Raw genomic sequence first — 13,460 nt, 5'->3', positions numbered from 1 at the left:
TGCTGAAGGCAGGGACACCCTCCACCAGACCAGGCTGCTCAGAGCCCCAGCCAACCTGGTCTTAAACACTTACAAGGATGAGGCATCTACAACTTTTCTGGGCAACTAGAGCCTGTGCCTCACCACCCTGAAAGTAAAAAGTTTCTTCCTAATACCCAACCTAAACCTACTCTTAGTTTGAAGCCATTTCCCTTTATCCTTTCACTACATGCCCTTCTAAAAAGTCCCTCTCCAGCTCTCTTGTAGGGTCCTTCTGGGAACTGGGAGGCCACAATTAGGTTACCCCTAAGCCTTTTCCTTTCCAGGCTTCGATGCAATTTCCAGAAGCTGCTAAAATGCTGAAACTAAAGCATTCTAGGTCAATGAGCCTTCTTAGACTGATCATTAATACAGTACCCTGAAATATAAAGGAATCAGGAAACCTTGCCTGATATCAGGCAGTCTGGTATCTGTGTGTTTTACAGGCTTAGTCTGAGAGAGCAGCTGAGTGATGGACAGTTCAGTGTTCCATGTTTGTCATGGTACCTGTTGCACTATAGTATTTAGCTATGTGTTCAGTTTTGACCTTTTGGAAGTGCTTGGTCACATCAGCTGATTTAAAAACAACTTTAAATCATGGATGCAAGATGGTCAGTTGTAGAGTTGAAAAGTGAGAATTAACCAAAATCTATTTTTAGGAGCTCCCACAGGTATCCAGACTGGTAAGTCAAATTTGGTGAGTCAGAATGCAGATATAGTCAGGGAATGCAGACAAAAGGCCATGCATAGCACAAGGCAATTCTGATAAGCCTAAAGCTAGTTGGAAAAATAACCATATTTAAATTCAGCCAAGTGACTACAAGGTGTAGATAAAGCAGGAGAGCAAATGAAGTCTTGAGGAGCAGACAGAAGCAATGAAAGGGGTGTTATCTGCTTCACAGATTTTTCCAAAGTGAGCCAAAGATGTTCAGTACCTCAAGAGGCACAGCCGAGCGAAATCTCGAGAAGGGGAGAACACTGGGAGTACTCTCTGACAGAGTGAATCCTCAGGGCTTTCCTGTTCCCTGTGAAGAAGGTAGAGGGCACTCGGATCCTTGTGGGAGGAACAAGGATGCAGCTTCTCCAAGGCCGGCAGTTTGGCGGGCGGCGCTGCTCTTGGCCCGGAGCCACTCCTGCCTCCAGTGCCTGGGAGAGGCCAGCACAGCCCTGCACCCACCAAAACCTTCCTGCAGGACTAAGGCTGTGCCTTTGCCCTGCTGTTCAGATCACCAGCAAAAACAGAAACACCTCTGCAACACTGCCCTTGAGCATGGAGAAAAGAAATGGCAGACAGTAAATTACAGCTTCTTCATTTGGAAAGAAATGCCTTTCACAAGTCTGACAATTTTAAAGCCATTTCTTTAAAGGCTACAATTACACACTCACTTGGTCCTTTCTCTCCCCTTCCTTTACCTTTTTAAATACACTTTCTCAACAGTTGTCAAGAATTGGGGCCTGTGTAGAAATAATCAAACAAGTAGAGAGGTCAGAAGCAAAACTTCTCCTGTCACAAGACAGCATTCAACTAAACACAACAAAGGTTTTGGAACTACTCTATCTCCTTTGCCCATTCATCAAGTTGGCTGACATCGACCTTATTCCACCATCTCAATAGTTGAAAGCCATTTAAAAACTAAGGGCAATCAGCATCTTTGTTGGTATTTTCAGCTGTTTATGCCCCACAAGATAAACAAGCACATGATAGAAGCAGGTAGAATAAGGCGGCACTTGCACACCACCAGTAGTCATGCACTGCGTGCTTCCTCTCAACTCCAAGAGGGGAAAAAGAATGAAAACCCAAACCATAGCTAAAGGTAAAAGGCATGAACAGCTGAAAGCCTTATCCAAAGATGTCCCAAGTGGTATAAACAGGCCCTGCTCCTGTAATCAACAACAGCAGGGTTTGTTGCAGTGGTTTTGGCAGAGCTTAATCTCTTGCTATAAACACTCCTGGTTTCACAGCTGCACCAACTTCAAAATGAAAACTCAAGTCACAATGTTGTTTTCTCCTCCAGCATAGGCTCAGAACAATGGTAATCGTGTAAAGAAAAAAAAACTGGATAAACCTGACTGGAAATTTAGACTATTTCAGGATGGTGTCAAGTGTGTCTTTAGCTCAAGTAATAGCATTAAGTACTCCCCTGATTCCCCTACAAGTTGAACACAACTCTGAATATCACTGCTTTCATGAACGGCCCTCAAGACCAAGTTCTGATAAGATTTCAGGCTGCTACCATGTAAAACCCCACCACATGCCTGTTCAGACAGTCATAATAAATATATAGTTTTGTGAGTTAAGGTTTATCCAAAACCATCAGAGAACAAGAGAACTGAGATCAGCTCTGTTACAGAAGGCACAGGGCTGAAAACCCTGCTGACTTTGCTGGAAGAACTCCTTTAAGCAGCACTCTGGCTTACCCATTTTCAATCCACCCTGACTATGTCAAGGAGAAGGCTGACAGAAGGTGGGAGATGTGAGGAAAATACCATCCATAGAACACACGGCAATGGCACAATCCAAAACCTGTTTAATTACAGACACCATTGACTTTTGTGCACTTTGGTTTTGTTCCTCAGCTCCCATTAACTACACAGGACTCTGGGTCAAGAAAGGTCAGGTTCAACCTCTTTCTTCCCTTTAAAGCAATCACCAACAGAACACTTTCCCATCACAAAGTTACTCTGAACATTTTGTGCATATTTTATAGCAAACATAAAAAGAATTACCAAACCAACTAGTCAGATTATTAAAATAATATTCTTAGTGGTGTATTACAAAAGAAATGTACAAGAGTTCCTCCTAAATCAAACTACAATACTTAGCAATAATGAAAATACTTGCAAAAAGCACACTCTAATAATTTTGCCATTTTCCAGTTAAGACAGGTATCAGGAAACCTTAAGGCAAAACTCTTCTTTTTCCACAACACACACTCTTAACAGGTTCTCCCTAACATAACGCGCACACAACAGCACATCATCAATTTAAAAAAATATTTAATGCTGCCAAAAAGTATAAAAATACAGTAAGAATGGCAGTACAAAACAAAATACTTCCTAATTTAATTCTTTTACATCTTTCTACATTAATACAGGCATTATAAAAACACAAGATGGCAAATTATTTTGTTTTGCAAAGTAGCACACGCTGCTGGTGGTCTTCATCCCCTCGGTGCAGTTTACGCTGTAAACAGATAACTGAGGTCCTCTTGGTACTTAACAGACCTCACTTTTTGTTCCCGAAGAGGGGGGGGTCATGTCTTGCTTTGCATGTCAATAATTTGCAGTTTATAGCTGCAGAATATTCCCAAGTCTCGAAGGCTTAGGTGTCAGTCAGTCTCGGCCTGCGACATACAACCAAAAGAAAGTCACCGATTCAGTACAGAGTACGGGGATAAAAAACAACAAGAAAAAAAAAAAAAGAGCTAAGAACTGACAGTAGGTTTGCAGCTCACTGGTAACACCAAACAGCTTCTCATGTGTTCCCTGGAGCAACTACTGCCTCTGAGCAAGTACTCCTGGAAAGCCGTTGCTTTTCCAGAAGGTATTTCCATGTTACAGTGTAAGGCACATCCTTGCTGGAGAGCTTCAAGTACAGGTCTCAGTCCAGCAAACCACTTCCTCACACATGCAACCACAAGCACTGCAGAAGTCTCCTTGGGCCTCAGAGGGACTATGGCATGCTGCATCTCAAAACACATCACCTCCAACAGCTTTGGAGGCCAATCCTGCTACAGCGGCTTAAAAGAAACTGTTTCTAGGCATAGATTTCCTGTAGTGAGAAAGACACCCCAGCACTGGACATTTTGTTTTTAGGCACGGGAAGGCTCTACTCCGAGAGTCTCCAGAAAGAGACTTTTCACAGCACCACACCCCCAAGCTACTACAAGTAAAATGCATTTGAGCTCTGCAAGCACTACACTGATTCATAAAGCAGCTTTCCTCCACCAGGTACGACACATTGAAAGAGGGCTTCCAAGTATTTATCCTTCCAATTAAATAAAGACTCAGACAGAGATGCAATTTTGAACACGTTTATTTTTTGTACATAAAAATGAAAGACTGACTTAAAACTTTGGGGGCAAACAAAAAGGCCCAGGAAGACTACTGTGTGTCATGTCACCTTTGCAAATACCATCCTCTAGCTTAGGCCACTTGGCCCTGCAGAGGACTTCCTCTTTCGTCATTGTTAATTTAGTTTCTCGTGCAGTCCTCAAGTGTCTCAGGTTTTACTATAATGCCAAAGAGCAAACTAAATCATTTGGTTTACATTCATTAAACATAAAGCTAACCAGGCTTTTTCATCGCCTGCATGATCCAGTCACACATACATGCATACACATTTACGCCTCTTCCCTTTTCAGGGGGACATAAACTGATGTCAGTAAACCATATTACTCGAGGTTTAACATTATAAGCCACATTTCACTGGCAACATCTCACTTCCATAACAAATCCAGAGGTTTTTTTTCCAAATTGCTATTTCACACTGAATTATATTATTTTACTTAATACATTTCAAAGAAAATACAGATGTACCGTCACTAAGTGGACTGTCCCTGCACCAAGAACACAAACAGGAAACCTAGAGGATTAATTCCAATCTTGCAAACCCCTTGCAGTGGAGGTCCAAATGTTTGCTAGGTATTTCTTTATGAAAACGTGCGTGATTTGTACACCAGTGTTCATCTGAGAGCCAAATGTTTAATCAGAGATGCCCACTACGCATCAAATATTTTGACCGATGCATTTCCAGAGAAGAGGAGGAAAACCAACACCAACCAAACCAAAACCAATTTTGAATCGAGCCCAACGACATTTTAGAAGTAGCTGGGACCAGGCAGCAGTTTGCCAGAACTCAGGGATGGGGAGAGAAGAGGGGTCAGAAGGCATGCCCTTCAATTTCACCCTTTAAGCATTTCCTATGACAGAGATGACTGGGATTGACAGTTCTTAATTTTGGCCCAAATTTGTTCCTATTTAACATCCAAGCTGTGCAAAAATGCTGCAAATTTAAATCCTCCAGAATAACAAAGTATCACAAGGGCTTAGTGTGCATCAAGGAAAACAATCCTCCAGATTTTGGGTTTTAAGGATTAGTGATGGACCAGAAAGAAGATTTTATCCAAATTATTTCCTGGAATGTAAAAAGAAATCAATCATTTGATTTTTCCTACTATTCTCAGACTACCATGAACAATTCACTGTTCAAAAGTTTTGTCCAAGGCTTGCACTGGTTCATCCTCCTTAAATTATTAACATTTAAGACTCCCAAGGTACTTGCAATCACAGAACCCAACTTTTACAGAACAACTGCTGAATGTGCAAGTCCTGCTTTATTGCATCAAGAAGGTAACAGAGTATGAGGTGATCTGAATTGGCTGCCCCCTGCCCTGCCCCACCCTGAACTGAGGAATGCTTACTCAGGATCAAGAAAACTGAAAAGCCAGAATTTAGAAGATGGAATTAGGAAAAAAGAAATCAAGTTACAACTTGACAAGCTGCAGTTAGAGCTCAAGTGCCTGTAGGATACTGGTAGCCCAGGAAATCCTCCTCATGCCAAAAGAAGGGCAATAAATAACAGTGTGGTATCAGTCCAAGTTTTGCCTGCACTTTTTCCTTAGCTGCTTTTAAGTATCTAGAATAAAATCTGGAATATTTCTGTTACAAAAGCATTTAAATTACATTCCATGTATTCTTCCATAACCAAAATATCTTTATAAGGCACATACATTTACACCTACTATCAGTTACAGCTGATACTGAAAAACCTATCCTCAATTTAAAGGAAAAAAAAATCTTTTGACAGTCTTCTTGCTGGCTAAAAGTTACTGTGGTTGTAAAAATTGTGAAATGTCTTACAATCCATGAGCTGCCTGCCTGTGCAATGTCCCAGCAGTTAGCTGTCCCAGCAGTCATTCTGCTACTGGAGCTGCACAGTTGGTCAGCAATGCCATGGAACAAATTGTCTTGTTCTACTGACGCACAACTTCCCAAATCCAGTGCTCCACAAAACTGCATTTGTTTTGCTCATCTGGACCCTTCAGCATTTGTTTACTATACAAACAGCATGGTCCAGAATAGTATTAGCTATTGCGAAATGAGAATTTTAAAGAGTAAACTGTACTTAGCTTGGGGTAGTAAATGTCAGAGGAATTGGGCCCCATGCCTTGTATGTGACTACGAAGCCTGGACGTACTGCAAAGCTTTGAAGTCAATTCCTTTGAATAAGGAGCAAATAATCAGCCAGGTCTTTTGAGTATTTTTCAGCAGTAAATCCAACAAGTGCTTTACAAAATGGGGGAGGGGGGTGGAAGAAAACCCCCAGGACCCCACACCCAACAGAAAACAACCAAGCTTAGAAAACAGAAGAAGAAAACATAACTTCTCTGAAGTTACCCAACAAGGCAATGCTTGAATAAATAAAATTCCCGTTTCAAAGTACAATCCAATCCTACAAATTACTAGATCCTAGCTTGAACAACAAGCTACATTCAGCCATATACCATCTCTGTATTCAAAGGTAATTTAAAGGGCAGAAAGTGGTTTGTGTTGAATTACTATTTAGGAAGTGTTACTACTCAAGTAATGGAAAGGGAGTGCTCAATAATTTTAAAGGGGCTGTAGGAGAGATACTCCCAAAATATTAGTCCTAAATGTGTTTTACTAGCATGTCTAATACAGTGCTGAGGAACGTGAAAAGCAGTTCTAGACTTTGTGAAGCTACTAAAGTGGCTCATACAGCTGAAAACACCGGGTATGGCAGAACACTACCAACATTTCTTTTCTATTAGAGCCACCCTTGGAAGTTCAACTACAGTTTCCTTCGATGTGTTTCCTACAACTATTACTGGTGAATTAATTTTATTTGTTCTAGCAATTAAAATCTATAGACACACAAAACATGTTTTATATTTAATGGAATGTCAGAACTTGAAAAATGTTGGCCTTCAAACAGTAGCTGAAGTCTGAATACATTAATCAACAGTATGACTTTCAGTCGGGGCTAAGTTCTCAAAAGCCTTAAAAAAAAATTCCAAGTCTTAAATAATGAAAACTACAAAAAATAAATAAGGAATGCAAATTAACAGAGTAGAAATTGGCAAGTGCTTCATCAGACCCCTAGCTGCTCATTTCAAACTGGAGAGTCAAATGTGGGGAATGGTTGCACTATTCTTTTCATGCACAAATTATAATTACATTTAGTTTCAAAATGAAATTCTTTTGGTCAGAAATTTGTACAAACTGAGCTTTTAAAAGTACAGTGAACTACAAAAAGATTAAATATGCAATTATAAAATATATTTATCCTAGGTTGTAAGAATATAAAATGTTTATGTTCATGTCACTAGTACATTACACATTACACATATTTAAGGATAACTTCTTTGCATTAATAATGTAAATGATACAACACTGTTTATTGCTTATGTCAGGCATGTAAATTTAAATCCAGACAGCCTTCAGTAGCTAAACCTCCATGGTTCAGCATTTGTTCAAGATCTGGTAGAACACCGTTTTAAAAAGTGTATAAACAGTTGCAGCAAGTTTGTACCTGCTCATATTAAACAAAAACCATCAATTCTGTGGGGGGCAGCGGTTCATTTTTCTAAGTACCTGCAGTGGAAAGTCCTGAGATGTCGACATGAGATCAAGTTTACATCACTTCTCTATTGTCTGTAACAGTCTGTACCCATTCCAGGAATAAGGAGTTTATGCTTAAAGTCACACCCCTACTCATTACCTTCCAGCAAAATCTGTTGGAGCAGTCACACTTACTGTTCACTTACATGGAATGTTTTTGAAAATACATTTTCCAGCAAAAATAAGCACCAACTAAAAACAGTGCACCAAACCCCATCTTAGTGAGAATAGGTTTCCAGTATAACCACCTTTTTCTTTTTCTTTCAGTCTCATTTAGCTTCTGCTTCATCTGCTGCAGCTTCTGTGCTGTTTGCGCTCTTCTATCCTCCCGCAGTCGTTTTCGGACAGAACTTAAAAAGAAAAAAAGGTGACTCTTACACTGAAGAACAGGAAAAAAGGCTATTATAATATTAAAACGAACCTCTTTCCAACACTCCAAATAGTTAACCCAGCAGCAGCATACAGCAGCAGTATATAAAATCCAAACCAAGCAATCTTCCTTGTAGAGAGTTTCAGATAGCGAAGCCCCACAAATAAGTAAATGACAGATGTAAAGATGTACACGGTACTTAATCTACAAGTTCGACAGAGAACAGAATTAGTTAAGTTATCTGAGCTGAGTCTTCCACCCCTGTCTGGGCCCCATTTGGTAGCTGAGATGTTTTGTGTGGAGGCTGCCCTTACATGCAGTGCCAGGTACCATGTGCAAGTGTCCCAGTATTTACAAGGGTGCCTCCACTGCAGAGTTCACAGCAGCCTCAACGATACACTGACTCCAACCCCTACTCACAGCTGCATGCAGGATTAATGGTACTCATCTCAGGATGCAAACCAGATCCTGATACAGGACACACCATAAACCAAGTCCTGTGTGTTACACTAGCAGCACAACCTTGTAATTTATATCTCCAAAGTGCCCTCGAAATCTCTAAGACAGCACAACTGACACAAAAACCAACTTTGATTGACTTCTAACGTACAACCCCATAGCCTCACTCCTTCTTGTGAGGGGCTCCTTCAAACAACTACAGAACTGTGGTCATTCTCTCTCAAAACACTCATGAAGACACAGGAAGAAACTCATGAGGGCATTTATTTAGCTGTTTTTATAAAAGCTGTTATATTAGCTGTTATTATAACAGCATTAACCGTTATTCTGCAATTCCAGCCTATCTACACTGAACTGCTGTGTCTCATCTCAAGCTGCAGCCCTTTGGGACACACCCTGCCTCCTTCTGTGCACCACATGGCTCAGCTTGGCACAGCCCTGACCCAGTTTCTGGATCTGTGGCTATGGATCAACATGTGGCAACCCACATGTGGGAAGGCCCAAGTGACACCGTGCCTCCCAGCTGAGGCATCAGCGCTCCTGAGGGAAAGGCAAATTCACCTGACACAGCTAAACCACAGGAACCTGCTCACAGCAGGCAGATTTAACATGAACAGAGGCTAATACACGGCTCCAGAGATACAATTTCGACCACGACACAGAAAGTGGTATGTGATACCACTCCTTTGTGTTTCTGAGGAACCGTGTAATTTTTGAAACATAGGTCAACGTTGCATTTAAAAATCAGTATGAAATACTGGACAATTTCAGGACCTCATTCACACTTCACAGTGGAGTTCACTGACAATCTGTTAAGAAAATGATTTCAAAGTGTGAGGTCTAGCTGCTTCAGTTAGAGACATTAACTTTTCTTCTCTTGACTTCTGAATAATAAAACCAAATCACAAGGAATCACTGAGGTGGTATTTTTAAAATCATTAAATAAGACAGTCAAATACCACCTGTTCTCCCTTGCTACTACAGAAAGATCTTGAATGTTTTTACAATAAGCAAAGCAGCCTAATAATTCAGCCTTCTGAGTGTATCTGCCTTTTAAAGTTTCATTATCTTGCCTACTTTTCAACGTTCCCATCTACGATATCTTGAACCTTAGTGGACAGGTCAGGGTTTATTTTCTCCATCTGATCATTGTTCTCCAGGCCTATGCTGTTCCCATTGTACTTCTCTGTGGTTATTTTGGTTGGGCGTGGAGGAGACTGCTCAGAACTTGGCGCTTGGTCCTCCTTAGAGAGCTCTTTCCACCGTTCCTGAAAACAAGCAGAACACATTTCAAACACTCCCCTAATATTAAAGGGCTCCCTTGCCAACATGTCTTCCAAAAGAACAGTCACAGAAGTAGATTAAAGGAACTACCAGATCAAGAAAAAAGTTTGCTAGATGAAGAAATAAAGTTAGGTCAAGATGTGTCTTCAACAACTATCAATGATCCTTTTTTCTATATTTCCAGGATGGTGCTTCAAAGGCATGAGGCCTCTAACCTTCAGGGTTTGTACTGACCACAGCAGCTCCACAATTAGGAAGCATTATGTCCCATAAAATCCTGCACTGTCCTGCACTTCCCATGTCCCTCTACTTGCTACAGGCCTGTGCTGTGCTCTTACCTTTTACGGCTTCAAAATACAGCAAGACCTTGTATACAAGAACTGCCTAAAAAGAGAGAACTGGGAAAATTTAACTTAGAGTTATCTATGCCAGAGTCATGGCCTACTATTTCACTTAGTGGCCCATTAGCCCAGAGATCTGCAGCATCATAAAACAGTTATTCATCTTGTTTTGAGAAGTAATCTGAAATCAGATGGAATAAAAAAAGGCATTGGACATAAACCTGTTTTGCTAGATCTCTGTCCTAATGATAAATAGTCTGAAGAACTAATTGCTGCAACAAAATTTCATGCAGAAAAGAAGCCTAGAAAGTGCACAGGAAGGAAAAGAATCAGCCCTAAAAACCAATCATTTTTCTCACACAAATCAGCCAGTGCCTACAGAGACATAGAATACCTTGTAGGAAAAAAAATCAGTTACTTTTAGAAGTCTATGATAAAGCAGATGAACTGAAAATTGAATCTTCTCAAACCAAGCAATAGACTCCTGTCTACTGAATGATTTCAAGACTGCTGGCCTAAACTAAATATCAAACTCAAAGTGATATAAAAAATCAGCTACTTATAAATGGACTGCTGGCAAAATGAGTTTTAACAATGAACTGACTCCTCCATTAAAATCTAAAGTTGTGTTTGCACATTTTACTGCCTTCCAAATCCAAGGAGACATCAGAGATGGACATTTGGCTAATGTTAAATAAGAGAGGCATTCAATAACTTCAAGCCCTCTCCATCACTAGCAGAGAGAAATGAACACCTCTCACACTCTGAAGAGTCAACCACTCCTCATGGAATAAAAATGACCTAGCTGACCTTGAAAGAGAAATGTGCTTTTTTGAGCACTGCCAATTGATTTTCTGCACATATTGCCAAGGCCTAAAGAGAGAAGCATCAGGACAAATGCCTTGCACTGCAGGAAACACTGATTTAAGGAAGATCATCAGAACATTCGTAACAAGAAAAAGAGAACAAAAGAGAAGTGTGCCTTCCTAGGCATTTTCTTACTATGAATAAATAACACACTTGAACACGACAAGCAGTATTCTGAGTTGACAATGCTCACTTGTATCCAGAAGTAAGAAATCCTGTGATCTAGATGGGTAAGTATTGGAACCAGAGCTGCTCACTTTGGAGCATGGCTTTCAAAAAAAGCCAAGCAGAAAAGTATTACTAGACACAATACCTCATACCACCAGAAACAGCTTCCACAAAATGAAGAGACTAAACTGCTGTTAGCATTAGAATGAACCATGAAGTCTTCTAGACATCTGGCACAGGTACCAGACCAGCAGCACACCATCTAGGTGTTGATTAGCAGTAGTGTAAAATTATTTCTTTATTTACACAGCAAGTCAAGAAACATTTGTTAAAGGGAAGAATCAGACCACTACCAATACCACAAAGAAAGGAAATGTGTTTTAGCTTATCTGCCCTATTCATGATTTCAAGAAATCAACAAAATAAAAGAGCCCTAGCATATGAAAGCAGAATTAAATGTGTTTCAAAGCCTCTCCTCCCATTTCTCCCTCCCACCCAGGCTAGCCACTTAAGGCAGTGCAAGCTGCACTGATAAAACAGTGAGATTCGGTAATCTCTTTGCACCCAAAATCATTATACTTGGCTAGATTGTACTATCTCTAACACAAATTTTAAAGGCTATGAAGAAACAAGGCAACTTTACAAATAAATATTATCTGTAGCATCAGGCAACTTATCTGCTAGGAAAATAGCAAAGAAATTCTAAAACAGATCCTTGCTATCTTCAAAGTGACACTGGGCATTACCTTGCCTTTTTGGTAATGAAAATATCAATTGAACCATTTTTTTTCTTTAAATGTTTGGACAGACAAATTATTTTCATATTTTATCTAAGAGGGGATGTATACACAGGGTCAAAAGTTTAGTTTGATAGAAGACACACACAAACAGATACCCTTTGATACCTCCTAGGCATCTAATGAAAAAGGTTAATCATTTAGATCTCATAAAATTACATATTTTAAAATACTCTGGAGCTTATTTTTAACTACTGTTGCAATCTGCTGTTCAAATACATGGAGCTAAATATTTACCTGTATAGTTGAATCCCCCATTATAAATTTTGCTCCTTCTATTACAGCCATATATGAAAACCTTAGTTGATCAGGAGTCTGAATAAGTCCCATTCGATATTTTCTCATATCCAGTAATACCTTCTTAATATCTACAGAAAATGGGTCTTTTTTCTCCATCTGTAAAGCAAGTTACATTGAAAGTGTCAATGGTATATAAAAATAATTACAAGTAAAAATTAATCATTAAATTCAATCTAAAATCTAATTTGTCCATATTATGCTTCCATTAGTTATAAGGAAGATTAACATCTCAAATTATTTCTAATTTGTTTTTGAAGGAAAAATGCAAACTATCTAATGAAAACTTACTATGAACAAATCAAGGATAGTATATTAAACAAATAAACTGTACCCTAACATTAAGCCTTAAAATTAAGACATATAGATATGTTCAATTTTTTTCAGGCTTGTATTTGGACTTTGAAATAGGACTATAAGAATCAGAGCTGTAAAGTAATATTTCCTACTGCTTCTGAACAGAACAGAATTCAGATTGACTGATTATGGCAGAAGTTTCTTTATGTAAAGCAGAACCCCAAACCCAAGCAATGCACACACTTGTCCCCACATTACATTCACAGGGTGTTTCTGAAGTACATTTCCATCAAAACATACCTCTATGCTTTTCAAAATGCATAAAACCGAAGAAAAATTGAAGTAAAAAAAACCAACAAAAAAAGTAAGTTGAGAGGATCTAATCACACCAGAAAATGTGTCTCTTGTAATTCAATTGAAATTCTATTTCAGTTAAATCTGTCCTTATCACTATTACCAAGCACAAAGAGAAAACTCTGTGCCCGGACTTTCAAGTCCAATAAAATTTTTGATTTATTTAAAATATTTTTTAACATTCATGGTTCACTCATGTCATGAGCAATTATAGATGATGCAGTTCACTATAAGCAAACAATCTATACATCCCTGTGGCACTGGAACTGGCTGCCAAGCCCCATTACCCAGAGGGCTGCACAGCAGGGGAAATTCAGAATTAGGAGTATGCCTGAGTTCTCATCCTAGTTCAGATAACAATAACAATTTTCTGTACGCTTAAAAAGGCCCTGGAGAAAAAGACTTACAGATTCAATCATCTCAATATATATTCACAAGCTTTTTTCATATGGAAAAAACAACCAATCCTCAACCTTTTCTAAGCATATCTTACGTAAAAGGAAAAGAATGTTTACAATTTACTTTCCAGGAAGCTTTGAGAATATATAATTGTCCCGGGGTACT

General features: G+C 39.4%; 1 protein-coding gene across 2 annotated transcripts in view; it reads right to left on the bottom strand.

Moving 5' to 3' along the window:
* Nucleotides 1-2,998: 2,998 nt before the first annotated feature.
* The window catches only part of PTPN2 (protein tyrosine phosphatase non-receptor type 2), a 29,991-nt gene continuing 19,529 nt past the window's right edge, over nt 2,999-13,460 (bottom strand). Inside the window, exons 7-10 of one of the 2 annotated variants that reach the window (XM_064705803.1) lie at nt 12,186-12,344; nt 9,569-9,759; nt 7,911-8,012; nt 2,999-3,362 (exon numbers count right to left, since the gene is read on the bottom strand). In XM_064705803.1, the coding sequence (XP_064561873.1) occupies nt 3,341-3,362; nt 7,911-8,012; nt 9,569-9,759; nt 12,186-12,344 (474 nt within the window). In that variant the 3' untranslated portion in view covers nt 2,999-3,340. Of the gene's footprint in view, nt 3,363-7,674; nt 8,013-9,568; nt 9,760-12,185; nt 12,345-13,460 lie in introns of those variants that run through there. The other variant, XM_064705804.1, reaches the window with a different exon arrangement.

Source organism: Zonotrichia leucophrys, chromosome 2 (assembly GCF_028769735.1).
Source record: "Zonotrichia leucophrys gambelii isolate GWCS_2022_RI chromosome 2, RI_Zleu_2.0, whole genome shotgun sequence".
NCBI lineage: Eukaryota > Metazoa > Chordata > Aves > Passeriformes > Passerellidae > Zonotrichia > Zonotrichia leucophrys.
The sequence above is the reverse complement of the archived record's forward strand: the minus strand, read 5'-3'. Positions and strand labels throughout refer to the sequence as shown.